The following is a 27,169-nucleotide window of genomic DNA, read 5'->3' as shown; positions in this document are numbered from 1 at the left end:
TGGTCTTTCACGTTAAATAGCTCGTCCACCGCGAACCGAGCGGAGCAACACCCTCCATACTGGGACTGAGAGGGATTCTGCAAATATTACTTTCTCCCTTCTGTTCAATTAAAACCCCTTCACTTCTCTTTTCTCAAAACCCTAATTTGATTTCCCCTTTCAAAATTCACTACAATTCATCTACAAAAACAGCAAATTTCACTCCCAATTCTAATTATATATACATAAACATAAAATCACTCTATCAATTTCTCGTTTTTGTTAAACCCTAGTTCAAAGTATTTATTTTAGGGTTTATTCAACATGAGTCCAATTCAGAATTTCGATCAACATTCTCGGCACCTTCTAGAACCTGACCTCCGTAACTTCACTTACCCTTTACACTTCACTGTGTGTGTTTTTTTTTTTTTTTTTTTTTAAAGTATATGTGTATAATTATATGTTTTTTTTGTTGTTGTGTAACAGCAATTCAAACAAGGCTACATATGGCAATGGAGGTACGGGATAGTTTGGAGATAACACACACAGGGGAGTATTTGAATTTCCTTAAATGTTATTTTCGATCGTTTTCCGGTGTTTTATATCAAATTACAAAGCCACAGTTTGTGGATAATACTGAACATAAGCTGAGGAATATTGTGGTTGAGATACTGAATAGGCTTCCTCATAGTGAAGTTCTAAGGCCATTTGTACAAGAGCTTTTAAAGGTGGCAATGCATGTTCTTACGACGGATAACGAAGAAAATGGCTTAATTTGCATTCGTATTATCTTTGATTTGCTGAGGAACTTTAGGCCTACTTTAGAAAACGAAGTTCAACCCTTTTTGGACTTTGTTTGTAAAATCTATCAGAATTTTAGGGCTACTGTAAGTTACTTCTTTGAGAGTGGTGCTATGGCGGTGCCTCCACCGCCCATGCCCACGTCGTCTGTGTCGTCTTTGGGTGATTCAGATGTGAAGCCAATGGATGTGTCGGATCAAATGACTACTTCTAATGGGTATTTTGGTGCTGGTCAGCTCAATCCCAGTACCAGATCGTTTAAGATTGTTACTGAGAGTCCGTTGGTAGTGATGTTCCTGTTTCAGTTATATAGCCGGCTGGTTCAGACAAATATACCTCATTTGTTGCCGTTGATGGTTTCCGCCATATCAGTGCCGGGTCCTGAAAAGGTGCCTCCTCATTTGAAGACTCACTTTATTGAACTGAAGGGTGCGCAGGTTAAGGTGAGATTTTGATCTCTTGAAAATACTCTTTTTACTTGAGCTCTTTAGTTTTTGTGCAAATTGGTACAAGTCACCTCTTTTTTAGGCCAATTCTGATAATCAAGTTGTTTGACAATTGCTCATGATAGTTATCTGAGTTTGCCAATGGAGAAAAGAAGCTAATTTTATTTTTATTCTTGATCTTTTGCCTTTACTTTATTTGACACTACCTACTTATGCTTCTGTACATTCTGATGTGCAATGTTTAGTGGATATTCTTCTGCCTGTTTGGCTGTCCTTACTCCCTGGAAACTGGCAAGGAGTAGAATGCATGGACCATTTTACTCTTTGTTATTGTAATAAGATGGGAGAGTGTTAGCCCATCGACTGTTGAAGTAGTTCATGCTACAATTGTCCCTAAGATGGCCATTATTGTAGGATTACTGGTTAGCTATGTACTATTTTAGTATTTTATCATAGGCATATTTGGATATATAGCTATCGTTTCCTTTCCCGAGGAAGAATATAGGAAAAAGAGAAAGCATGAGCTTATTTAGTAGTCCTCATACTACTTATGGAAAACAAATAGTAGTCCTCATTCTTCATCACCTTGGTTGGTAAAGTTTGTGTCAACATACCCAGTGAAATCCCACATAGTGGGGTCTGGGTAAAGTCTTATTCTCCTTTTTTTGCTTTACACTTAACCTTATTTTGTGTCTCTTGAGCGGGATAAGTTTATGATCATGAGCCAGTTTGAATTGGCTTATTTTAGATGCTTTTAAGCACTTTTATAGTGTTTGGGTAAAATAAAGAAGTGCTTTTAAGCACTTGTTTTTAAGCCAAAATAACAAAAATAAGCCAAAACCCATAAGTTACAATTCCTAACTTATGGCTTTTGGCTTATAGGTCATAAGGCAAAAGCCCATCCAAACAGGCTCCATATCTTGGTGCTTTCCTGCATTTTGGCAATTCATCTTTTTCTCCCTCCCTTTCGAGTCAAATCAGGTTACCTCAGTTGAGCAAAACACACGTAGAAATGAAAGGTAGAAAAGCCTAACTTGATTCATTAGATTTATTTTAACTCCTACAACAATTACAACCACCACGCCTTAGTCCCAAACAAGTTGGAAGCCCGTTTTTGTGTAAATAACTTCAAATTCTGTTACAACTGAATGAAGACGAAACATGAATTGAGGATAAACACAAAGACAAAATAGCGAGGACAGGAGGTGGGATGTGAATCAATGAGGAAATTAGTACAGGATCCATAGAGTGACCCTCTAAATCTCCTTTATTCTTGTTAGTTTGTGGTTATAAAGGTAATATCGGGAGTAACTTGTGAAAGTTTTAACCATTACACTATAACCACTTTTCCCCCTTTATTATTGGCACAAACAATATTTTAAACAGAAGTCTTTCTACCACTCAACCTCACCACCCACCAACCAAAAGAATTTAAAAAGAGTTCAAGGGTGGATCGTTCTCGTGATTTCTAATGGTGTGTCCATGGGTAAACACCACAAAAGAAGTGGCCGAGCGGTTGAAGATTTGCAGTGACAACCGTGGTACCATGGTTTGAATGTCATCAGAGTGACGCTAGGTGAAGATTTCCTATATTTCTAAGCTTTGGTGGGTAGAAATATCTTGTACATGGACTAGCGGGAGGTTGGAGGTGCTTGGTGAATTAGTTGAGGTACACACAAGCAGTGTTATCAAAAGAGAAAAGCGCAAAAAAGCTCTAAGGTCAGCTGGGGCTTTAAGCGCAAAGCGCAAATAAAGCGTGGACTTTAATGAAAAAAAGCGCAATGGTGCAAAAATACAAATATATATATGTTTAGTCCAAGATGAATAATAATAAACATGAGTAACACATGTATGGACAAAGATGTAAAAATATTACGATAAAGTGAAATATTAATCATCTAGTGTCACCTCTCCAAGAGAGGCTCATTGGCAAGGAAAAGTATGTCTTAGAGGCTTGATGATGATACTGAAGCGCACATAAAGCGAGGCGAAGCGCTCAACATGTTTTCAGCCTCGCTTCAGGGCTTAAGTGCGCGCGCGCCTTTGATAACACTGAACACAAGTTGGCATGAACACCATGGTTATTAACTAAAATTTTGTCCAAGAACAAGCGGTTATGTTTGAGTAAATTTCCCAGATTCTTATTAATCACTTCACCCAAAAAAATGATGTCCCAGATTTTTCAATATTATTTTAAGGTCTATAAATTGGAAGATGGGTTCGTTTGTGCTTATTTTGTTGTTTCCTGTTCAACTTTATCTACTTCTTTTCTAGATAACTTATCCTTTCCCTTTCATTTTGTGGGGGAAGACTAAGTAGACCTCTTTTCTTCAAATCTGCAGACAGTTTCTTTCTTGACTTACCTGTTGAAGAGTTTTGCTGACTACATCAAGCCGCATGAAGAGAGTATATGTAAAAGCATTGTGAATCTGCTTGTCACATGTTCAGACTCGGTGTCTATCCGAAAGGTAAACCCCTTCAGATGCACCTTGCAAACTTGATTTTTCTTTGCTTTTGCATATAGTTAAAAACTGAACTTTGTTGTTTCAGGAACTGCTGGTGGCCCTGAAACATGTTCTTGGGACAGATTTCAAGAGGGGTTTGTTCCCTCTTATTGACACGCTTTTGGAAGAGAGGTAAACTGTCAATCAGAAGTTGGCTGGGAAAAAACTCATGCTTTCTTGTGACTGCAGAAATTTAGTTTCTTGTATCAGTTTGATATAAAATGTTTAGCATTCTTAGTGATAAAAGCTGTTTGTGAAGTGTTCCCCCACTCACCATTACCTGTAAAAGTGTTACTGCATTTGACTTGTCCCTAGATTAGTACCACTTTACTGGCCTTTTGACCCATTCTGGCATTTCTGGGAATACATTCCTTGTTAGGAAGTTTCTGATCAGCATGTAGAATCTAATTTGTGGATTGCGATGGGCCTTATGGGCAATTTTTGGAACTAGGTTTATTGAAGTGTGGTTATAGCACTGTGCCTTTTGCTGGCAAACAATGGGAAAGGGTAGATAGGAAACAAGATTAGGAGAATAACCAACAATATTAAATAAAATTGGCTGCCGCTAGCACTCCCGCAAGAAAACAAATCCACTAAGTCGCGTTAAAGTATGCATGTTTGAATAACTTCTTGGTGCATGATTTTTGCAATTGTGGACTGTACTTTATCTTGTTTTGTTTGTGAGAATTTAGGAATGAATTAGGATTAGTCATTAAGTCTCTCTTTAGTTAGATGTTGCAATTTGATGTTTGAAATAAACTCCATCAGGGTCCTTGTTGGAACTGGCCGTGCATGCTTTGAGACATTGAGGCCTTTGGCTTACAGCCTATTGGCGGAGATTGTTCACCATGTCAGGGGGGATCTTTCTTTGTCCCAGGTATTGCATGCTTTGATACTTTCGTCCTTTTCTGTAAGAACATGGTGATTTCCGTGGTAGTCTGTTGTTCTTATTGCTTCCTGAGAGATAAGTCTTGGTGAAGTGATTTAAAGTGAATGAATGTGATGAAATGCCTTTGCACCTCCTCCCTAGTTCCTCAACATAGTGGAAGGTTGTATGATTTCAATTCTGTTATAAGTATGGCAGTTGTTTTCTTTGGATAAAGTCCTTACCCAAGGAATGACTTTAATGGATAAACGGGACTAGTTGAGAAAAAGAAGCTTATGATAAGGAAGGGAAGGGGTCGAATTGCCTGATAGTTGGTTCTTTCAATTAATTAATGCTTGGAATGTTGTGGTTGAGCAAATGAACATTAGTAGTTGGATTTTTCTTTTTCTTCACCCTTCCCCTTGGCTAATATTTATTTATCAAATTTCTTCTGTGATTTATATTTTCTCCCCATCTTTGGACTGATGATTCCGTCTGCATATGTTTTTGTTTCCTCTGCTAATACTGAAAAGGGTATATCTTGATTTATTTGTGTGCAGTTATCACGAATAATTTACCTGTTCTCAAGCAACATGCATGATGCTTCTTTGTCGCTCAGCATCCATACCACGTGTGCTCGTCTGATGTTAAATCTGGTAAGGACTGTATTCTCTCCTTGAAAGCGTTACATATATCTGCTCTCCGTCATTGCAGCTGTAGTGTAACTAGATTTTTTGGACCTTTGGATGGTGGCTAGTGGTGAATGTTCAATTTGACAGAGACCTTCATCTTCCTTTGACAGGTGGAACCGATTTTTGAGAAAGGTGTCGACCAGCAATCCATGGATGAAGCAAGGATTTTGTTGGTCTGGGACTACTATTTCATATTTCAAGACTTTATTTGTTTCTTGAAAAGCCACTTTTTTTTCTCCTGATATTTGTGTACTAGCACTCATGTCATTATATTTGTGTTAGGGTCGGATCTTGGACGCTTTTGTCGGCAAATTCAACACGTTTAAGCGTACAATTCCGCAGGTAGTCAATCGATTTAAACTTTCAGTTAGATGATGTGGAATTCTGTAGGGTCTTTGAACTTCCTGTTACTCTGTTAACTTATCTTTTTGAGAAAGATCATTAGCTCTATTAACTCTATTAACTTATCAAGTTTAGGTGCTTGGTTGCAGGACAAAAAGCCTGCATTAAACATCATATAACTTATCGCTCCTTCGTTCTCTATATACAAAGTAGCGTTGAACTTTGTTGCAGTCGATTGTTTGATATCCTGTATAGCTTCATGGTTGTAAGTTGGATATTATGAAACTCACAAATAATAATATTTCCAGTTCAGCTCTCCCTTTTTGTTATCCTAATTCCCGCCAGTATCGGTTGTTCAAGCTAACCATACGTGATCCAATTTTTAATCTGCGTGCTATGATTCACTTCCCTTTTTTTTTTTTTTGATTAAGCACCGGGTGTCCGGGTCTCTTTGAGCCCCGACTAATCCCGGGGGTGCACAGGCCCTCGGCAAGGAGTTTCCCGCAAGTGCACCACGGGTAATTCAGGGTTTTACCCCAGTCCGATGGCCCTCAGAAATTGTTTGCACCCAGTGGGTTTCGCTTCCCTTTTCCAACCAACTCATTAGAAACTTACTGATATCAAGTGCGCAAATAGAAAATAAATAAATAAGTAAGAACAGGTTTTGAAATTGTTGAGTAACGATGTCCAAGAACTTCGTAGTTCTTGTTTTGCTCGATATTTTGGATTCGCTTCAGCTTTATGCAGTCTATATCCAGTTTAATCTCTGTAATGCTGTAGTATCAGCTTGGTACTGCCCATTATTTAATAAAAGAATGTGCAAGACAGCTCACAACGTAGGAGTATTAGGTTATGCACAATATTGTAAATAGATATTCTTTACTTCTAATTAAGTAATTAAACATTCTCTTCAATAAAAAAAAGCAATTAAGTAGTCTACAAAGACAAAATATTCTATGGTATCCTTCGGAATATTATGAAGTACTCTCTAATATTGTCTTTAGAGTTTCGTTTATACATGTGTGCTCAATAACATTCACAGTGACTTCCTGAATACAATGGCATCAAATGTGCTTACGTGCCGGATATTCCCAGTTTTCCCCGTTTATAAACCAATCAGCTATGTTCAGACTAATAATTCCTCTGTATATTTGGAATGTAGCTACTAGAAGAGGGGGAGGATGTGAAAGGTCGATCTACATTGAGGTCAAAACTAGAACTTCCAGTACAGGTAATTTTGGTGAATATCTTTGCTTTCCTCAATTCAGTGCTTTCCTAAGTTGTCAAGCTCTTTTGAGCGTAGCTCCAAAATTGATGTGTTTATGTACTTGATAAAAAAAATTGAGATGTTTATGTAACTCTTCTAGTTCTAATGTCTTTTTTTTTTAATATGTACTGATAATTTGCATATTCAATGGCACAAGCTGAATAAATTGTGTAAATGCAATAGTTATACTTACATTATTGTTTGATTTTTATTCCATTTTTCTGATGAGTAAGACATTTTGGTAGCCTTAAGTAGAATAAAATAAAATCTCTTTCCACCACTAATTGTTAACAATAAGCTTCTTACTACCAAAAACTCCTTTATGTGCACGGCCTTTGTATTTATAATTTAAACTTCATCCTGAGTGGTGGGCATTGTCTTTCTAGTACATATTAGATCATGAATCTCCTGAACCCCGAATGAGAATCCGCTAGTATAAAGATTTTACACTAGGGTGATACTGTTACTGGATTATTTTCTTGCTTGGCTGTCGTTGCTACTCTTTGCTTGAAAGAACGCTCATAGATTAGAGGTGAAGTTTGAACGCCGGAAAGTTTACTTAAGTAGTATTGTTCTGTGACTAAATTTCATTGTTGTATTTGGTCTTCTCTCTTGACTGTAAATTGCGTTTTTCCAGGCGGTACTCAATTTGCAAGTCCCTGTGGAGCACTCTAAGGAAGTCAGTGATTGCAAGCATCTGATTAAAACTTTGGTTATGGGTAACAATTTGCTAACATTACCCTATTCATCATGGCCGGTTGAACCGTCTTGCTCTATTTTAATTTGAGTTAGTTTGCTCTTTTTCTTTGTAACTAGTTACCTTTACGTCTTTCAGGAATGAAAACCATAATATGGAGCATCACCCATGCACATTTGCCCCGATCTCAGGTATATAAAATTAACTGTTCCAGGAGTTCCACCTTCATATTTCTACTTTTTCTTATGTGGTCCAGCTGGTTTTAGGTTTCGGCTTCCACCCAGGGGACACCTCCTCAAGTTCTTGCCTCAGCCTCATCTAGTTCATCAGTACCTCAACCTTTTAAAGGAATGAGAGAAGATGAGGTATTATGCTAATGCAGCATTTTATCTTGCCTAGTGGCCTCAATTGCATCACTTTAATCTCTGTTGTGGCATGCTTGTGGCCAAGGAGTGTTGTTAATTCAATTTATGTTTTAACTCTTGGTAGGTTTGGAAAGCTTCTGGTGTGCTTAAAAGTGGTGTTCATTGCTTGGCATTGTTCAAGGAGAAAGAGGAAGAGAGAGAAATGATCCACCTTTTTTCCCAGATTTTGGCTATTATGGAACCACGGGATTTAATGGACATGTTCTCCTTGTGCATGCCTGAATTGTTTGAGTGCATGATTTCTAACACACAGTTGGTCCACATCTTTTCCACCCTATTGCAAGCACCAAAGGTCTTTAGACCATTTGCAGATGTCCTGGTTAACTTTCTTGTAAGCAGCAAACTTGATGTCCTGAAGCATCCAGATTCACCTGCCGCAAAGCTGGTTTTGCATCTTTTTCGGTTTTTGTTTGGTGCTGTTGCAAAGGCTCCTTCAGACTGTGAGCGCATTCTGCAGCCTCATGTGCACGTTATTATGGAAACTTGCATGAAAAATGCAACTGAGGTTGAAAAACCCATTGGTTATTTGCAACTCCTCCGTACAATGTTCCGCGCCCTTGCTGGAGGAAAATTTGAACTTCTATTGCGCGACTTGATTCCTATGCTGCAACCTTGTTTGAATATGCTGTTGTCCTTGCTTGAGGGGCCTAATGGTGAAGATATGAGGGAGCTTCTCCTGGAGCTTTGCCTGACACTGCCTGCCCGATTAAGTTCACTGTTACCTCACCTTCCTCGCCTGATGAAGCCTCTAGTTATGTGTCTCAAAGGAAGTGATGACCTAGTGAGTCTCGGTTTAAGAACACTTGAATTCTGGATTGATAGTCTGAATCCTGATTTTTTGGAACCAAGCATGGCAAATGTCATGTCTGAGGTGATTTTAGCATTATGGTCTCATTTGAGGCCTGCACCTTATCCTTGGGGTGGGAAGTCTCTGCAGCTCCTTGGCAAGTTAGGTGGACGTAACAGGCGCTTTCTCAAAGAACCTCTTGCTCTTGAATGCAAGGAAAATCCGGAGCATGGGCTTCGTACGATCCTTACATTTGAACCATCCACTCCATTTTTGGTGCCTTTAGATCGTTGTATAAATCTTGCGGTGGCTGCTGTCATGCAAAGAAGCGTTAGTGTTGAGGCTTTCTACAGAAAACAAGCTCTGAAATTTCTTCGTGTATGCTTGTCGTCTCAACTTAATCTTCCAGGTAGTGCTACTGATGATGGTTTTACTTCTAGGACGCTATCGACATTGTTAGTTTCCTCAGTCGATCCATCTTGGAGAAGATCAGAGACATCTGATATAAAGGTTTGTGATATAACTTAGTAGTTGTGTTTATTCCTAAAAACCTGTTGATTACTCCGTTGGTGGTAATTCCTTTATCTTGTGTTGCTAGCTGCAATATCAGATATTTATTTGATCTAGTAGTTGCCTGAGAGTAAGAAAGATTTCAGGTTAACCTCTTATCTTATTTCCATTTTGATTTAAATAGTGATGATTGAAACTGTCGTGCTTCTAGGCTGACCTGGGTGTCAAGACAAAGACTCAACTCCTTGCTGAAAGATCTGTTTTCAAAATTCTCCTTATGACCATTATCGCAGCAAGTGCTGAACCAGATCTGCATGATTCCAAGGATGAGTATGTCGTCAACGTCTGTCGTCATTTTGCCATCATATTTCATATAGAAAGTTCTGCTGCCCATGGTACTCTTTCAGCTGCTCCGGTCGGTGCTTCTGTGCTTTCATCTAGCACCAGCATTAGTGCAAAGTTGAGATATAGTACTTCTTCCAACCTGAAAGAGTTGGACCCTCTTATCTTTTTGGATGCTTTGGTGGATGTCCTGGCTGATGAAAATAGACTGCATGCCAAGGCAGCTTTAAATGCACTAAATGTGTTTGCTGAGACACTTCTATTCCTTGCTCGCTCAAAACATTCAGATGTATTGATGTCAAGAGGAGGCCCTGCCACACCTATGATGGTCTCTAGCCCATCAATGAGTCCTGTATATTCTCCACCTCCTAGCGTTCGTGTCCCTGTTTTTGAGCAGCTTCTGCCCCGTCTTCTGCATTGTTGCTTTGGATGTACATGGCAATCACAAATGGGGGGAGTCATGGGGCTTGGTGCTTTGGTTGGGAAAGTCACTGTTGAAACTCTGTGTGCTTTTCAAGTGCGTATTGTGCGTGGACTCGTTTTTGTTCTCAAAAGACTTCCTGTTTATGCCACTAAAGAGCAGGAGGAGACCAGCCAGGTGCTTACACAAGTTCTTCGTGTGGTGAATAATGTTGATGAAGCAAATAGTGAAGCGCGGAAGCAAAGCTTCCAAGGAGTAGTTGACTACTTCGCATCAGAATTGTTTAATCCTAATGTGTCTATTAATGTGAGGAAGATTGTGCAGTCTTGTTTAGCACTTTTGGCAAGCAGGACCGGTAGTGAGGTTTCTGAGTTGCTTGAACCCCTATATCAACCTTTGCTTCAGCCTCTTATACTGCGTCCATTACGGTCGAAGACTGTTGATCAACAGGTAAAATTTTGTTGCTAGAGTTGTTTTTGTGATATTGTTGCATCTGAACTAATATCTTGTATCTTCAGGTGGGTACTGTTACAGCTTTGAACTTTTGCTTGGCCTTGAGACCTCCTCTTCTAAAGTTGACTCAGGAGCTAATCAATTTCCTGCAAGAAGCATTGCAAATAGCTGAGGCTGATGAAACAGTATGGGTTATGAAATTTATGAATCCTAAGGTTGCAACCTCATTGAACAAACTGCGCACAGCCTGCATTGAATTACTCTGTACTGCTATGGCGTGGGCTGATTTTAAAACCCAAAATCAATCTGAACTGCGCTCAAAAATTATTTCGATGTTCTTCAAGTCTCTGACAAGCAGAAATTCAGAAATTGTAGCTGTTGCAAAGGAAGGGTTGAGACAGGTTGGTTTTAGCTCTCTGACATCAGGATTTTTTTTATTCCATCGTCACTTACTGATTTGGTCTATTCTTCCATGCTTATGGCTTATTAGTGGCTCTGCTAGAAATGTGATTTGGTTACAGTTGTGTTCCTTTGGACAATCCTTTACTGGTGAAGTTGGGAGAAAAACTTGTTTTACTTTGCTGGACTGTAAGTACAAATTAACAAAACGGGAATGCAGTTAGGGCTTTGACAGTAAATCGATATTTGTCTGCCAATTCAGAACATTGGGTGTTGTATTTAAAGGCATTTTCGAGCATATTTTGACATTAGACTCTCATCTTCTACTCCCTAAGGCACACAGATGATTTGGATTATGTACACATGCTTAGCTGGATGCTTGATTTGCTGTTGCATGCTATAACTCTTAGTCAATTCTTTGCTTCAATAGTTTTAGTTTCTTCTTTCCTTCACGGTGTCTTTGTTATGTAGGTCATACAACAGCAAAGGATGCCAAAAGAACTTCTACAAAGCAGCCTTAGGCCTATATTGGTTAACTTGGCCCATACTAAAAATCTCAGCATGCCTCTTCTTCAAGGTTTGGCCCGCCTGCTTGAACTACTGTCCAATTGGTTTAATGTGACCTTAGGTGGCAAGTTACTGGAGCATCTTAGGAAATGGCTGGAACCTGAAAAGCTAGCACAGTGTCAGAAGGCGTGGAAGGCTGGAGAAGAACCAAAAATAGCTGCTGGTAGGATACAGCTTTGCTCCTAATAATCACATGGGTACTTTCTATGCGGATATACTTTTGTATTTGACACGTATTTTTCCTTATGGTTGCAGCTATTATCGAACTCTTCCACCTGCTTCCCTCTGCGGCTGGGAAGTTTCTGGATGAGCTTGTGACATTGACTATCGATTTGGAAGCAGCCCTTCCACCTGGGCAGTTTTACAGTGAGATTAACAGTCCATATAGGCTGCCATTGACCAAGTTCCTGAATCGATATCCAACGGCTGCTGTAGATTACTTTCTTGCTCGGCTGTGTCAACCTAAATACTTCAGGCGGTAAGCAGCATGCTTGTTGAAATTGCATTCCCTGGGTTGCGTTACGAGCAGTTACGTTGCTTTTTTGCATCCACGGTTCTCTGATATGTCTAATATATTTGCAGCTTTATGTACATCATAAGGTCAGATGCTGGGCAGCCTTTAAGAGAAGAACTGGCAAAATCACCGGAAAAGATAATTGCAAGTGCTTTCCCTGAATTTATTTCCAAATCTGATGCATCTGCTGGACAAGAATCTTTGAGCCGGCCAAGCACTTCAACTAGCGATGAAGGCCTTGGTACTCCTCAAGCCGAGGCTTCTATTCCTTCAGCTTCAGCCAATGTGGCACCTCAAGATGCTTATTTCCAGGGTCTTGCCTTGGTGAAAACTTTGGTCAAGTTGATGCCCAACTGGTTACAGAACAATCGTGTTATCTTTGATACTCTGGTACTGATGTGGAAGTCACCAGCAAGAATCTCCCGTCTGCAGAATGAACAGGAATTAAACTTAGTTCAGGCAAGTTACTTTGCATTTTCGTGCAAACTGGTATTTTTGTTCTTCATTACGTAATCGTCCCCGGATAATTGTTTGTTTCCAAGGTGTGCTGGTTCACATACATGAAAGCTTTATCTCTTTGATTGCTTCATAGTATTGAAACCTATAACTCAGTGAATTCTGTTTTTACCTGTCTTATGGTCGTATTTTATTCCCCCTCATGCTTTTTTTTGGTGAATTAATAATTGGATTCCTCAGTCTATTGGGGAAAGGATGATGGTTTTCTTTTTGTTGTCACGCCACTTAAAATAGTCTAGAGACAATAATTGCTTAATGAGCAGATCAGATAATTGCATTATTTCTGAGGTTCCACAAGTATTGCTTTTCTTCATTATATTGCCAAGATGTTCTAATGATGCTTTTGGTTTGGCGTATTATCCAGGCAAATGTTTTTTGATTTTTCTCTATCACACGAATTTCCTGCTTTCTTATGGAATACAAATTTGCAGGTCAAAGAGAGCAAATGGCTTGTCAAATGTTTCCTGAATTATTTGCGACATGATAAAACTGAAATCAATGTTCTGTTTGATATCCTTTCCATCTTCCTCTTTCGTACTCGTATAGATTTTACCTTCTTGAAGGAGTTCTATATCATTGAGGTATGTTTGTTAGTCTGCTATCTGTCTATCAAGTTTTTTCTCTAGACGGAAGTGTCCTTGTTTTGATATCTTATTGTTGGCTTGCCATTAAGGTTGCTGAAGGCTATCCACCCAACATGAAGAGAACCCTGCTCCTGCATTTTTTGAACCTTTTCCAATCAAGACAACTTGGTCACGATCATTTGGTGGTTGTAATGCAAATGCTTATTCTTCCAATGCTAGCTCATGCATTTCAGAATGGTCAGACTTGGGATGTAGTCGACTCTGCGATAATTAAAACTATTGTTGACAAGCTTCTTGATCCTCCAGAAGAGGTAAATGATTGCATCTCTTTTTGTTCGTATGGAGTTCATTTTCTTTTACTGTTAATCTTGTGCTGATTTTGGGCATATTTCATTTTCTTCCCTGATTTATCTTTGTAGGTCTCTGCTGATTATGATGAGCCTTTGAGGATAGAGCTTCTGCAACTTGCTACTCTGCTTCTCAAGTATCTGCAGACAGACCTTGTTCATCATCGGAAGGAACTTATAAAGTTCGGTTGGAATCATCTGAAGCGTGAAGATAGTGCTAGTAAACAGTGGGCATTTGTTAATGTCTGCCATTTCTTGGAGGCTTATCAAGCTCCAGAGAAAATTATACTTCAGGTACCACTATTTGTGGTGGTTCCACGCTGCCATCTGCAGGCAATACGTCACTGGCGTAAAGTTCTATTTATTATATATTTCACTTGATCTCTCCCAGATAAATCCCCTTATCTCACCTGAAATTTTATTGTAGTGCATATCGACTTCTATATATACATATCAGATTCAATCACCTCATTATATCAATACTCCTCATTATATCAATACACATAGTATTTCATTGCTTTGGTGTACTCTCATCAGTGATATGTTTCTATGCTAGCCTTCTGAAGCATATGTTGTAGCCTTACTATCTGTGTAGAGAGCTTTTTGGTGTTTTCTCTGTTCAATCCATTTGTGCTAAAACTGTATGAAACAAGCATTAGTTCTTATGTTTTTGTCCTGTTTGGGAGATATCTGCTTCTATTCCATTGCCTCCAACCAGTACAACGCTGTTTGTAATTTAGCTAACTTTGGTTACAGGTTGTTTTCCATATGTGCAATAGTTTGTGAGGCTACAAAAAATGCTTATTTTGTTGAAGATTATATTTTTTATGCTTACGAATAGGATAAAAATGTTTGAACTAATGCTTGTAAGTGTTTATAGAATAGGCTATAGGTTGTGTTTGCATGAGTTTGTGATGCCTGTTACTTTTCTACTTATCTCATTATGAGGATCATGGAAGAACTCGTGGTTTTCTTATTGATGGTTGACACAACTTAAATTCTATCTCTGAATTATATCGTGTGCTATATTCTTAGTGCAATCTAATCTTAGAGGAAATTAGTTGCTGCAGGTATTTGTCGCTCTCCTTAGGACTTGCCAGCCGGAGAATAAAATGTTGGTTAAACAAGCACTTGATATACTCATGCCAGCACTTCCAAGAAGGTTACCTCTTGGTGATTCCCGTATGCCTATCTGGATTCGTTACACCAAAAAGATTCTCGTGGAGGAGGGCCATTCCATCCCTAATCTCATCCATATATTCCAGCTCATAGTTCGCCATTCAGATCTATTCTACAGTTGTAGAGCACAGTTTGTACCTCAGATGGTGAACTCTCTGAGTCGCCTTGGATTGCCATATAATACCACGGCAGAAAATAGACGACTTGCAATTGAACTTGCTGGGTTGGTTGTGAACTGGGAACGGCAAAGACAAAGCGAAATGAAAATAGTACCTGCTAATGATGGGACTGGTCAAAATGCTGATGGACTGAGTCATGCTTCTGGTGGTAGTGTTGATCCCAAGCATCCAACAGATGGATCTTCATTCTCAGAAGACCCTAGTAAGCGTGTGAAGGTTGAACCTGGTCTTCAATCCCTTTGTGTTATGTCGCCTGGCGGTGCTTCATCAATTCCTAATATTGAAACTCCGGGATCTGGTGGGCAACCTGATGAAGAGTTTAAGCCAAATGCTGCTATGGAGGAAATGATTATTAATTTTCTTATCAGAGTATGGATTTTTCCTGAATTTGTTTGTGAAACTCTAGGCAGGAGCATACTTCATTCTATTTTATCCTGTCTTTGCCTGCTTCTTCTGTTTGGTGAACATGGAATTGGATATTGTATCCACTTCCTTAAAAGAAGATAGGTCATGAACCTTTAGTTTTTCTGTTAAATGCTTGTGTGGGTCTCCAAGCTGAGTTTCCTGAGATGCTTCTTTTCCAAGTCTTTGATGCAGTTCTGTTCTGTCTGGACTTTTCTTTATTCACTTGCCTCGAAAGAACATAGCATATAATACAATTTATTGTGTGAAGCTACAGTTTAATGTTCAAATTCAATCACTAGCTCTGTTTTTTGTGTGGTGGTGGTTTGGGGTGAATCATTTTGAGCATGTGGAAGTCTTGCTTTGTTTTCTTTTCATAATGTTGAGGATATTGTGTTTCTTTTTTCAATTTGTTTTTTCCATTTTACAATACCATTCTAGTGGAAGTTTTTTTTTTTTTTTTTTTTTTAATGATTTGAGGTTTCTTTGTCCTCGGATGTTAACTTGTTTGAGCTCTGGCATTAGGTAGCCTTGGTGATAGAGCCCAAAGATAAGGAAGCAAGTTTGATGTACAAACAAGCTTTGGATCTGTTATCACAAGCTTTGGAGGTGTGGCCAAATGCTAATGTCAAATTTAATTATTTGGAGAAGCTGCTCAGCAGTATTCCACCTTCTCAGTCAAAGGACCCTTCCACAGCACTGGCACAGGGTCTAGATGTGATGAACAAGGTTTTGGAGAAGCAACCTCATCTGTTCATCCGCAACAATATCAACCAGATATCTCAGGTATGTCCCTAGGCAGAACCATTTACTATGACCCTGCTTCCGATCAGTGCACCATATCTCAAACATTACATTTTTTAAAGATTCTAGAACCGTGCTTCAAGTACAAAGTGCTAGATGCTGGGAAGTCAATGTGCTCCCTGTTGAAAATGGTTTCCGTTGCTTTTCCGCCTGAAGCAGCTAATACAACACAAGATGTGAAGGTGTTGTATCAAAAGGTAGAAGAGCTTATACAGAAGCACCTTGCTGCTGTTGCAACTCCTCAGACTTCTGGTGAAGACAATTCAGGTAGCATGGTGAGCTTTGTGCTTTATGTAATCAAAACCTTGGCAGAGGTGCACAGAAACTTTATTGAGCCAGCAAATCTGGTCCGTCTTCTTCAGCGCCTGGCTCGAGATATGGGGTCATCCATTGGTTCCCATGTGCGGCAGGTATTGCATAATGTTTCAGGATGCTATATTTATTATCATTTAGTTTCTGCTGATTCATATGAGATGTATTTATTTAGTAATTCTTGAGTGTCTTTTGGTATAAGCTAGAGTCGATATTCTACATTTTTCTTGAGTTTGAGCTTGCCCAATTCTTCTCTAAACTGTATGTGAGGCAGGATTCTTTTGAAGTAGTTCATTTTGTTGACAACAAAATCATGGTGTGCTCTCACTTACAGGGTCAGAGATCAGATCCCGATTCTGCTGTCACTTCTTCTCGTCAAGGTGCTGATGTTGGAGTTGTCATTGCCAACCTGAAATCTGTGTTGGGCCTTATTAGCGAAAGGGTCATGGCCATCCCAGATTGTAAACGATCTGTAACCCAAATACTCAACTCCCTGCTTTCTGAGAAGGGTACTGACCCTTCTGTGTTGCTTAGCATACTAGATGTAATAAAGGGATGGATTGAAGAGGACATGACAAAACCTGGAGTTGCTATTGCATCAAGTACCTTTCTTTCTCCAAAAGAAGTTGTTTCTTTCCTCCAGAGGCTTTCACAAGTGGATAAACAGAACTTCACGCCTAGTGTTGCAGAAGAGTGGGACAAAAAGTATCTTGAGCTTCTCTATGGTCTTTGTGCAGATTCAAACAAGTAAGCGATCTTCATTTTTACTTTTACTCATTTATTTTTCAAATTGAGAGGGATGTCAGCTTGCTTTAACCATGGTATGTGATGGAACGGCCTTGTTGATTTCCAGGTATGCTCTTTCTTTGCGTCAAGAAGTTTTTCAGAAGGTAGAGAGGCAATATTTGCTTGGTTTACGGGCAAAAGATCCTGAAACGAGAATGAGATTTTTTTCTCTTTATCATGAATCCCTTGGGAGAATGTTGTTCACAAGATTGCAGTACATCATCCAAATTCAGGACTGGGAAGCTTTGAGTGATGTATTTTGGCTGAAGCAAGGGCTTGATCTTCTTTTAGCTATTTTGGTTGAGGATAAGTCCATAACCCTGGCTCCAAATTCTGCCAAGGTGCCTCCACTTGTGGTGTCGGGTTCTGTTGGTGATTCTACAGGGCCACAACCAATGGTCTTGGATGTTCCAGAAGGTTCCGAAGAGGCTCCTCTAACCTTTGATAGTTTTGTAGCAAAACATGCACAGTTTCTGAATGAAATGAGCAAGCTCCAGGTAATGGCATTTTCTTTTAGATTACGAACAACATTTGTCTCGATTGTTCGATGAGATAACCATATACCTCTCTGGCGCAAGCACTCATGATCATAATTACAGTCGGTGTTTTGTCTCAGGTCCTTGTTAATTGTTTATTTATTTCTTTGATAACCATTTTTGTCAAATTCCTGTTATTCCTTACTTTTGTAACTGGGCTTGAATAATTTCTACCCTTATTGCTTGAAACTCGGCTCTCCTATTGTTGGGTAGAGTTCCCTTTTAGATTTGTTTATGCATGTTTTAGTCATATACTTAACGGACTTGGTCATTTGTTCTAATATGGTGATTGTGACTGTTCTTGCATATTTGGAACTTGGGTCTCCTATTGTTGGGCTGCGTTCCCGTTTAGATTTGTTTATGCATGTTTTAGTCATATACACTTAACGGACTTGGTCATTTGTTCTAATATGGTGATTGTGCCTCTTGCATATTTGAATGTCAATTTTAGCATCCTTGTGAGATCTGTATTACAGCAATTTTTATACATCCTGATCTCTGCATTACACTTTTTATTTTTAAATCATTCTTGTATATTGAGATTTCGCCTTCGTTTAAGGTTGCTGATCTTGTCATTCCACTGAGAGAACTAGCACACACGGATGCAAACGTTGCATATCACCTCTGGGTTTTGGTGTTTCCTATTGTGTGGGTGACTTTGCACAAGGAAGAACAGGTAGCACTTGCAAAGCCAATGATAACTCTGTTATCAAAGGACTATCATAAGAAGCAGGCAACCCATCGCCCAAATGTTGTGCAAGCTCTTCTGGAAGGACTTCAGCTGAGTCATCCTCAGCCTAGAATGCCTAGTGAACTAATCAAGTACATTGGAAAGACTTACAATGCATGGTACATTGCGTTAGCCCTGCTGGAAAGTCATGTTATGCTTTTTTTGAATGACACGAAATGCTCGGAGTCTCTGGCTGAGCTTTACCGATTACTCAATGAAGAAGATATGAGGTGTGGATTGTGGAAGAAACGGTCAATTACTGCTGAGACACGGGCTGGACTTTCACTGGTTCAGCATGGCTATTGGCAGCGGGCTCAAAGTCTCTTCTACCAAGCCATGGTTAAAGCAACCCAGGGCACCTATAACAATACAGTACCAAAAGCTGAAATGTGTCTCTGGGAGGAGCAGTGGCTATGTTGTGCTAGCCAACTTAGTCAATGGGATGGATTGGCCGACTTTGGCAAGATGGTTGAAAATCATGAGATATTGCTTGATAGTCTGTGGAAACAGCCTGATTGGGCATATTTGAAAGACCATGTTATCCTAAAGGCTCAAGTGGAGGATAGTCCAAAACTTCGTATTATTCAGGCCTATTTTTCCCTTCATGAGAAGAGTACAAATGGCGTGGCAGAGGCTGAAAACACTGTTGGAAAAGGTGTTGATCTTGCTTTGGAACAGTGGTGGCAATTACCTGAAATGTCCATTCATGCCAAAATTCCCCTTCTACAGCAATTTCAACAACTAGTTGAAGTTCAAGAATCAGCTAGGATAATTGTGGACATTGCCAATGGAAATAAATTTTCTGGAAATTCTGCTGTTGGGGTTCATGGTGGCCTATATGCAGATCTTAAGGACATCCTTGAGACATGGAGGCTGAGGATACCAAATGAATGGGACAGCTTGTCTGTTTGGTATGATTTGCTTCAATGGAGGAATGAAATGTATAATGGCGTGATTGATGCTTTTAAGGATTTTGGTAGTACAAATTCACAGTTGCATCACCTTGGATATCGTGACAAGGCTTGGAATGTCAATAAGCTTGCTCATATTGCTCGTAAGCAGGGACTTTATGAGGTGTGTGTGTCTGTATTGGAGAAAATGTATGGACATTCGACCATGGAAGTTCAGGTACTACGTACTCTCCATTTTGTCTACTTTGGTTCTTTTCCTACAATTCTAAATGCTTATGCCCAGAGAAACAACTGAAAACCCAAAAAGGAAAAAAGAAGCAAATTTGATTTGTTTGATATGCTGCATGGTTTGATGTATTTTTCTTTCTTGTGTTTGCAGGAAGCTTTTGTGAAAATAAGAGAACAAGCAAAGGCTTATTTAGAAATGAAGGGAGAGCTGACTAGTGGCCTTAATTTGATAAACAGTACTAATCTGGAGTACTTTTCTGTTAAGCACAAAGCTGAAATCTTTCGCCTCAAGGGGGACTTTCTGCTGAAGCTTAATGATTGTGAAGGGGCTAATCTTGCTTATTCAAATGCTATCAGCCTTTTCAAGAATCTGCCCAAGGGGTGGATTAGTTGGGGAAACTATTGTGATATGGTATGTATGTGCTATTGCAGGTTCGTTTCTTTGGTTAATTTTTTTTTTCTTTAAGATGCTATAAAATTTTGGCCTATGACAGGCTTACAAGGAAACACACGAAGAGATTTGGTTAGAGTATGCTGTTAGCTGCTTCTTGCAAGGCATCAAATTTGGTATTCCTAATTCGAGAAGCCACCTCGCACGGGTTTTATATCTTCTCAGTTTTGATACTCCAAATGAACCCGTAGGGAGGGCATTTGATAAGTACCTGGAGCAGATACCCCACTGGGTTTGGCTTTCTTGGATTCCGCAGTTATTACTTTCCTTGCAGAGGACAGAAGCTCCACATTGCAAGCTTGTGCTATTGAAAGTTGCTACTGTTTATCCACAGGTAACGTTTTGTTTGTTGGTGTTTTGGGCATTTGATATGCTTAGTGACCTCTAGATGTGATCCCATCTTGCATGTAATTGTAGGCATTGTATTACTGGTTGCGAACATATTTGCTTGAGCGCCGTGATGTTGCAAATAAGTCTGAATATGGTAGAATGGCAATGGCACAGCAAAGGATGCAGCAAAATGTTTCTGGTGCCAATGCAGCTGGACCTATGGGCCTTGGGGACGGGAATACTAGAATGGCTGGCCAGAGTGGGGGATCATCAGCTGCTGACAATCATATTCCCCAGGGAGCTCAGTCTGGAGGAGGTGTTGGGTCACATGATGGTAATAGTTCTCAAATTCAGGAACCTGAAAGGCCAGACAGTAGTATGCCCTCTGGGAATGACCAGTCCTTGCACCAGAGTTCATCAGGCAGTGATGGTGGTCAAGCTGCATTACGTCGTAATAGTGCTCTGAGTCTAGTTGCATCTGCTGCCAGTGCTTTTGATGCAGCCAAAGATATAATGGAAACTTTACGTAGCAAACACGCTAATCTGGCCAGTGAACTTGAGGTGGGTGACTGGTAATGTTTATTTTTTCACAAATAAATGTCTGGTTAGATGAGACACTTCCATTTTTCACTTTATATGGTTCTGAAACTTTAATACTGTAGCAAGGATTGGATGTTATATCCATTATCAGATACGGAAAGGGATTGGATGTTTCATTTTTTTTCAGAACCTTTTATCTTGTGCACCTTTTTGTTGATACCATATGAAAGAGAAACAAATTCTGGGTTTTCTTTTTGTAAAGGTTATGAAGGAGTATTTTGGATTATATGGAGAGAAGGAAAATTAAAAAAAGAAGCATTTGTAGGGGCTCAGAGTTAAGATTTATCTTTTGTCTGTATTGTACTTTTAGTGAAAACAGAAAATACCAAACTTATATGGATGATTGGTTTGATTCTTGGGAGGCTTAATAGATACTTTTTATTACATAAAGACAATACCAACTTGGGTAGTAATAAACCTTTTGTTGATTTATTGAAAAGGATAACCTACATTGTAAATCTAATTTTTCAGTTATGCATAAGTAGAGTTGCTAATTCGTCTTCTGATAAAATTTATCAGATCTTGCTCACCGAGATTGGATCCAGATTTGTCACTTTGCCAGAGGAGAGATTGTTGGCAGTTGTTAATGCTTTACTTCACCGTTGCTACAAGTACCCAACTGCAACTACAGCTGAAGTTCCTCAGTCTCTGAAGAAGGAGCTTTCTGGTGTGTGTAGAGCATGTTTCTCAGCAGATGCAGTGAACAAACATGTCGATTTTGTAAGAGAATACAAGCAAGATTTTGAACGTGATCTCGATCCTGACAGTGCTGCAACATTTCCGGCCACTCTTTCTGATCTTACTGAAAGACTGAAGCACTGGAAAAATGTCCTGCAAAGCAATGTGGAGGACCGGTTTCCAGCTGTGCTTAAGTTGGAAGATGAAAGTAGGGTGTTGAGAGATTTTCATGTTGTTGATGTGGAAGTTCCAGGACAATATTTCACTGATCAGGCAAGTATCTTAGTCTATTCTGTTTCAAATGTAAGTAGAGTGTAAAGACAAAAGTGATGCAATAAAAGCCCGTGGCCGAACTGGGACATGAATTTCCAGATGCTAAATGTATTCACAAGGATTTAGTTAGTTATAGAATGACAAAATAGACTTGTCGTGATAATCAATGGGACTTGTTTCTTGGTTTCCCTTGTTATTCTGTTTCTTGCTTTAGCAGATATCATAGTGCTTTTCCCTGATCTATGGCCTTTCCTTCAGGAAGTTGCGCCAGATCATACTGTGAAGTTAGACAGGGTGGCAGCTGATATTCCAATAGTGCGGAGGCATGGTAGCAGCTTCCGCCGTTTGACGCTGATTGGATCGGATGGCTCTCAGCGCCATTTTATTGTTCAGACATCTTTAACACCAAATGCCAGAAGTGATGAGCGGATCCTGCAGCTTTTCCGTGTGATGAATCAGATGTTTGACAAGCACAAGGAATCGCGACGGCGGAACATCTGCATTCACACCCCTATTATTATACCCGTGTGGTCACAGGTAATTACTAATCCTCTTTACTCATAAATTAGTGTTATGTTTTCCCGTTTTTGCTCTATTAGCCTGAAATAAGGCAGTCATTTTTTATTGAGTTGTAGTATAATTGATGTAGTGATATAAATTGCATTCTTCACTGAAACTGCTTTGATATCCAGTTGTTGATGTTTGATTCTCACAACTTTCCAGCACTGAGCTTTTTTCTTTGGAATAACTCCATATGAATTCATGAAATAGGTTCGCATGGTAGAGGACGATCTGATGTACAGCACTTTCCTTGAGGTTTATGAGAACCATTGTGCGAGAAATGACCGAGAAGCGGACTTACCAATCACATTTTTCAAGGAGCAACTCAACCAAGCAATATCTGGCCAGATTTTGCCAGATGCTGTTGTTGATCTCCGTCTTCAAGCATATAATGAGATTACAAAAAGTTTCGTCACAGAGAGCATTTTCTCACAGTATATGTACAAAACACTCTCGAGTGGCAATCACATGTGGGCTTTCAAAAAGCAATTTGCTATCCAGTTGGCTCTTTCTAGTTTTATGTCATTCATGCTCCAAATTGGTGGAAGGTCCCCAAACAAGATATTATTTGCTAAAAACACTGGAAAAATTTTCCAGACTGATTTCCACCCTGCTTATGATGCAAATGGAATGATTGAGTTTAATGAACCGGTGCCCTTCCGCTTGACTAGAAATTTGCAAGCGTTTTTTTCTCATTTTGGAGTGGAAGGCTTAGTTGTTTCTGCCATGTGCGCGGCTGCCCAGGCTGTGGTCTCTCCTAAAGTAAGATTTATTTCTGCACACATCATATTTTCCACTTTCTTTAATTCCTCAATGCTGATAACTTTACTTAAATTCCCATATGCAGCAAAGCCAGCACTTATGGTATCATCTGGCTATGTTTTTCCGAGATGAGTTGTTATCTTGGTCTTGGAGACGACCTCTTGGGATGCCTCTGGCCCCTGTTGTAGGGGCAGGTAGTCTGAACCCTGTGGACTTCAAACAAAAAGTCGCTACAAATGTTGATAATGTCATTGGGCGGATCAATGGAATAGCCCCACAGTACATCTCAGAAGAGGTATCCATCCACTTATTTTCTTTAATTATGTCCCCGCATATCTGTGTGTTAACTGAAATCATAGACTTAGATAAGTTTAGCTTCAGTTAATATCTAAATGCCTGCATTTTGACGTTGTGGTGTTTGGCTTCTTTCTACTTGTATAGGAGGAGAATGGCATGGATCCCCCACAATCTGTGCAGAGGGGTGTAGCGGAGTTAGTTGAAGCTGCCCTTACTCCAAGGAACTTGTGCATGATGGATCCGACATGGCATCCTTGGTTCTGATTTATCTTTTTCTAATTTAGTTTTTCTAGTCTTAAGCCAAGTTTTAGGTGTCTAGTTGTGATCTAACATTATTAGTGACTGTATAGTCTACTTGTATTTACCTTTAGGTGATGCAAGCTAGATAGTACTGTAAATATTATTGCTAATTGCTCGTGTATATAAATTATCCCTTTTGCTGCCGGTTCTTTCCAGGCGCTGAGGAATGTCCCTTAGTCAGCAATAGTGGAATTAGTTTATTCAGTGCAGCCGAATGTGTGTAGCCTCTTTTTGTAGCTACTTTCGAAGACGTTTGATCAGCGCTGTAGTATTAGCAGGTTTTGAATGTTCTTTTGATGATATTTCTGTGATCGTTCTAGCTTAAAGTAGCGCAAGACAATCTGTCAGGAGTGCCGGCGCTCAGTAACTGGGAAGGTCACGATTGATGTAGAATGAGAATTGTCGGTTGTACAAAGCTGAAAGAGTCTGTAAATTGGTCATTCGCCCAACTGCCCCTATTTCGTGGTAGTCCTTAATTTTTGCCTCTCAGACATAAAGACCCAGTACGTTATGCTTCCAAAATTAAGGAAAACAATAAAGGAAGTGCATAGTTTAATTTCATTATGAATTGAAACTGATAAAATATGTCAGATGTGTTCTTGATTCTCTCGTTATATATATATATATATATATATCCCTGCCCCTCCTTCTTCAAGAGTGAAAGGGCCTAGTGAAAGAAGGGAAAGATACCTTTCCAAAGATACTCTATCCATAAAGGCGGTTCTCCTATCAATTACTAGATTACGAGACAAGCCAGAAAGCTTAGAAAGCAGTAAGGTGTCTGTGGGACTTGCATTACAGGTAGTGATTATACTTACATATCGAACCTAAGAACTTACAAAATACTATCAAGGGATGGTAAGGTTTTGCGCGTTGTATCGAATTAAACCACATATGCTCCATCGCTTGGGTAAATCCCCGTCAATTCCTTTTAGTTTCAATCTTGCGATCGTACTCTCCGGGCAGAGTGTTTCACGCGTTAGCTGGCCCCTGATTCACGTAGACCAAGGGCGAACAATTGAACACTCATCCTGTACGGCTGGACTACCAGGGTATCTTACCTGCACCTCAGCGTCGCTAGGGGCTCTCTGCTTGTGGTGTTCCTTCATAGATTTCCAGGTTTCACTGTGTATATATATATATATATCATAAGTTAATTGATTGATAATTGTTAACTCAAATTGATTGATACTGGGTTTAACTTCCACACACTTTGTCCAAATATACTTGCATATTTGACACGATGCAGATGCAGAATGTTGTGGTGGTGGTACTAGTTATAACGAGGCATTTGTGATTTTCGTCCAACTTTTTCTTTCTTCAGTTGATCCTTTGAGATAAGTTATATATATAGCAGCTTCTTACTGTCCAAACATTACTGATCTAGGCAAAGAAATTACTGTACTTGCATGTTTTTTAATTTTATTTGAGGTAAAAAAAACTCTGTGCAGCTAATATAATACATAACAAATGACATTAATGCCGCCAATTCTACTTTTGCCGTATGCCAAAAACTCAAAAAATAATCAAATAATATCGTATAGAATTGTGCTAATAAATGTGGAGACAACCACGATCCAGTGAATGGAGTGTACAGAATTGGAATGAGATGATTTTGAAAAGTAAACTTCGACAGCTAACTTTCAATGGTCCAAAATCAGATATAAACCAAAAGAAAGCAATAGAGAATCAGTGACTTTGGAAAGAGATGATTTTGAATTACTTCAATTTGACAGCTAACTTTCAATGGTCCAAATCAGATATGAACCAAAAGAATAGTACAGCATAGCAGCAACACGATAGAGAACTAAAAGAACAAAATATTCATGAGTAGTATAACACCACAGAGCAAGTAGGTGTCTGTCAATAACCAAAACAGCAAAATACAAAGCTAAAATTTCATCAGTCAGTGTGTTCTTCAGTTTCTTCGGGGAAGCGAAGATGCTTCCCTTTTGGAGTTGGCAATCCCTTCAAGTGCAAAACACCTGGTGATGATTCAGTCTCAACACTGCTCTCTTCAGCTCTTTCTAACTCATCATCACTGTTGTACACAAAACGCGTATGCTTTCCCTCAAATTTCGCCATCACTTTTTTCTGTCCTTCATTCACATCAATCTTGCTAATTGCTTCACAAAGTTCATCAACAGCATCTCCTCCATCTTCTTCAATTTCATCATAGTTGTCATCATATTCTTCGTCTTCATCATCAAGTACTTCTTCTTCCTCGTCATCTTTAGTACTAGCATTCACTTGAATTGACCACATAGACGCGTTATCATCATCTGAAGGTGTCTTCTCTTTACTTTCAATCTCTGCTCCTTGGCATGTCAGCACTGAGGAACACACTGATGATGATTCTGACCCTTCTGACTTATCATAAAAATCCATAAGCAGAGATCTTGTAACGTAACTCTTATCAGATTCAAGATTCCCCTGCTTTTCCCCTTCAAACATCTCATTGATTATCTGTAACACAAAGCAAGAATCAATTTCTATAATCAAACACGAAAAAACAAGTAGTAAAGAAAGAATCTTTCTTGACAAAATGAAGCAAGATATCTTTAACATCTATAATCAAATGAAAACCAAATTAAATCAAGAATCAATCTTTTCTTGAAAAACATTAAGGGGGATGGAATTAATACCTGAGAAATGACAAACTTGTCTTCAACAGGGGATGCAGTGACAACAGGCAACTCATTAACAGACAGATCCATCATAGGTGTATTTGCAGGAGTTGGGGCAAGAAGACCCATAGGAGAATTAACAATGCCTTTGAGATGAAGGAAAGGCCTATTTTCAAGTGAAATTTTCGAGAGCACGGCTTCTTCTTCAACTTTTTGCAACAAAGTCTTAACTTGGCCTCTCAATAATGCCTCACCAGATCCAGGAGTATTCAAGTGTTTGCCTTGAATATTAGTCCTTTTCTTGGACATTTCTGATGATGGGGTTTCCAAATTACCCATAGCAAGACCAACAATAGGGGAATCATTCGTTATATCGATTAAAGCTGATTGTTTCCCAGTTCTTTGTCTTGATTTTGCCACTGTTTTCTTTCCAGATTCTTCATTTTTCTCTGAACAAGAAAAGAGAAACAGAAAAATGAATGTTGGTTGAAGGAGACATTAAATCAAATAAATTTCGAGAAATGAAAGGGTAATAGAAAACCTTACTAGTTGTTGAGACAGGGATCTTATTTGCACTGTTGGCAAGAGCCAAGGCTTGTGATCTAGTCACTCTTCTTGTTGATGATGGAGTCTCCATTCAAGAAAATTGCAGTAAGTTTGACTGTTGGATTATTAGGATTTCCGTAGACAGCAGAAATTCACAGAGAGAGTACGTAATACAAATGAGATGAAATTTGTTCAAAGAAAGGAAGAATTTATAATAGT

General features: G+C 39.3%; 2 protein-coding genes across 4 annotated transcripts; one reads left to right on the top strand and one right to left on the bottom strand.

Moving 5' to 3' along the window:
* Window positions 1-24,079, top strand: LOC132622786 (uncharacterized). Of its 3 annotated transcripts, none has more exons than XM_060337451.1 (35): window positions 1-361; window positions 466-1,223; window positions 3,569-3,694; window positions 3,777-3,862; window positions 4,499-4,607; window positions 5,156-5,251; window positions 5,398-5,460; window positions 5,570-5,629; window positions 6,792-6,860; window positions 7,534-7,615; window positions 7,732-7,784; window positions 7,860-7,958; window positions 8,083-9,315; window positions 9,527-10,528; window positions 10,597-10,932; window positions 11,402-11,660; window positions 11,753-11,975; window positions 12,080-12,470; window positions 12,959-13,108; window positions 13,201-13,422; window positions 13,531-13,752; window positions 14,520-15,185; window positions 15,744-16,004; window positions 16,085-16,432; window positions 16,669-17,081; window positions 17,188-17,617; window positions 18,216-19,514; window positions 19,677-19,937; window positions 20,020-20,310; window positions 20,394-20,867; window positions 21,426-21,861; window positions 22,120-22,394; window positions 22,629-23,180; window positions 23,266-23,475; window positions 23,622-24,079. In XM_060337451.1, exons 1-35 carry the CDS (start codon window positions 304-306, stop codon window positions 23,739-23,741), a joined length of 11,733 nt encoding a protein of 3,910 aa, XP_060193434.1. In that variant the 5' UTR covers window positions 1-303; the 3' UTR covers window positions 23,742-24,079. The 3 variants fall into 3 exon arrangements, with proteins under 3 accessions (XP_060193434.1, XP_060193433.1, XP_060193435.1); XM_060337450.1 differs by having other exon boundaries at window positions 4-361; window positions 21,426-21,857; window positions 22,116-22,394; XM_060337452.1 differs by having other exon boundaries at window positions 5-361; window positions 14,529-15,185; window positions 21,426-21,857; window positions 22,116-22,394.
* A 1,395-nt stretch (window positions 24,080-25,474) lies between these two features.
* LOC132624427 (uncharacterized) lies at window positions 25,475-27,169 on the bottom strand. Its single transcript, XM_060339210.1, has 3 exons — window positions 26,951-27,169; window positions 26,423-26,853; window positions 25,475-26,243 (listed from the first exon to the last, which is right to left on the bottom strand). The coding sequence occupies exons 1-3, from the start codon at window positions 27,039-27,041 to the stop codon at window positions 25,680-25,682; spliced, it is 1,086 nt and encodes a 361-aa protein (XP_060195193.1). The 5' UTR covers window positions 27,042-27,169; the 3' UTR covers window positions 25,475-25,679.

This window comes from Lycium barbarum, chromosome 12, assembly GCF_019175385.1.
Source record: "Lycium barbarum isolate Lr01 chromosome 12, ASM1917538v2, whole genome shotgun sequence".
In the NCBI taxonomy this organism is placed as follows: Eukaryota; Viridiplantae; Streptophyta; class Magnoliopsida; order Solanales; family Solanaceae; genus Lycium; species Lycium barbarum.
Note: the sequence above shows the minus strand (reverse complement) of the source record. Positions and strands in the feature narration are given on the sequence as shown.

Coding starts and splice junctions, on each gene's coding strand:
- LOC132622786 (XM_060337451.1), top strand. CDS start 304: ATGAGTCCAATTCAGAATTTCGATCAACATTCTCGGCACCTTCTAGAA. Junction 5,630..6,791: donor TTAAGCGTACAATTCCGCAG/GTAGTCAATCGA, acceptor TTTGGAATGTAG/CTACTAGAAGAGGGGGAGGA. Junction 16,433..16,668: donor TTGGTTCCCATGTGCGGCAG/GTATTGCATAAT, acceptor TCTCACTTACAG/GGTCAGAGATCAGATCCCGA.
- LOC132624427 (XM_060339210.1), bottom strand. CDS start 27,041: ATGGAGACTCCATCATCAACAAGAAGAGTGACTAGATCACAAGCCTTG. Junction 26,854..26,950: donor GATCCCTGTCTCAACAACTA/GTAAGGTTTTCT, acceptor TTTCTTGTTCAG/AGAAAAATGAAGAATCTGGA. Junction 26,244..26,422: donor ACAAGTTTGTCATTTCTCAG/GTATTAATTCCA, acceptor TTTGTGTTACAG/ATAATCAATGAGATGTTTGA.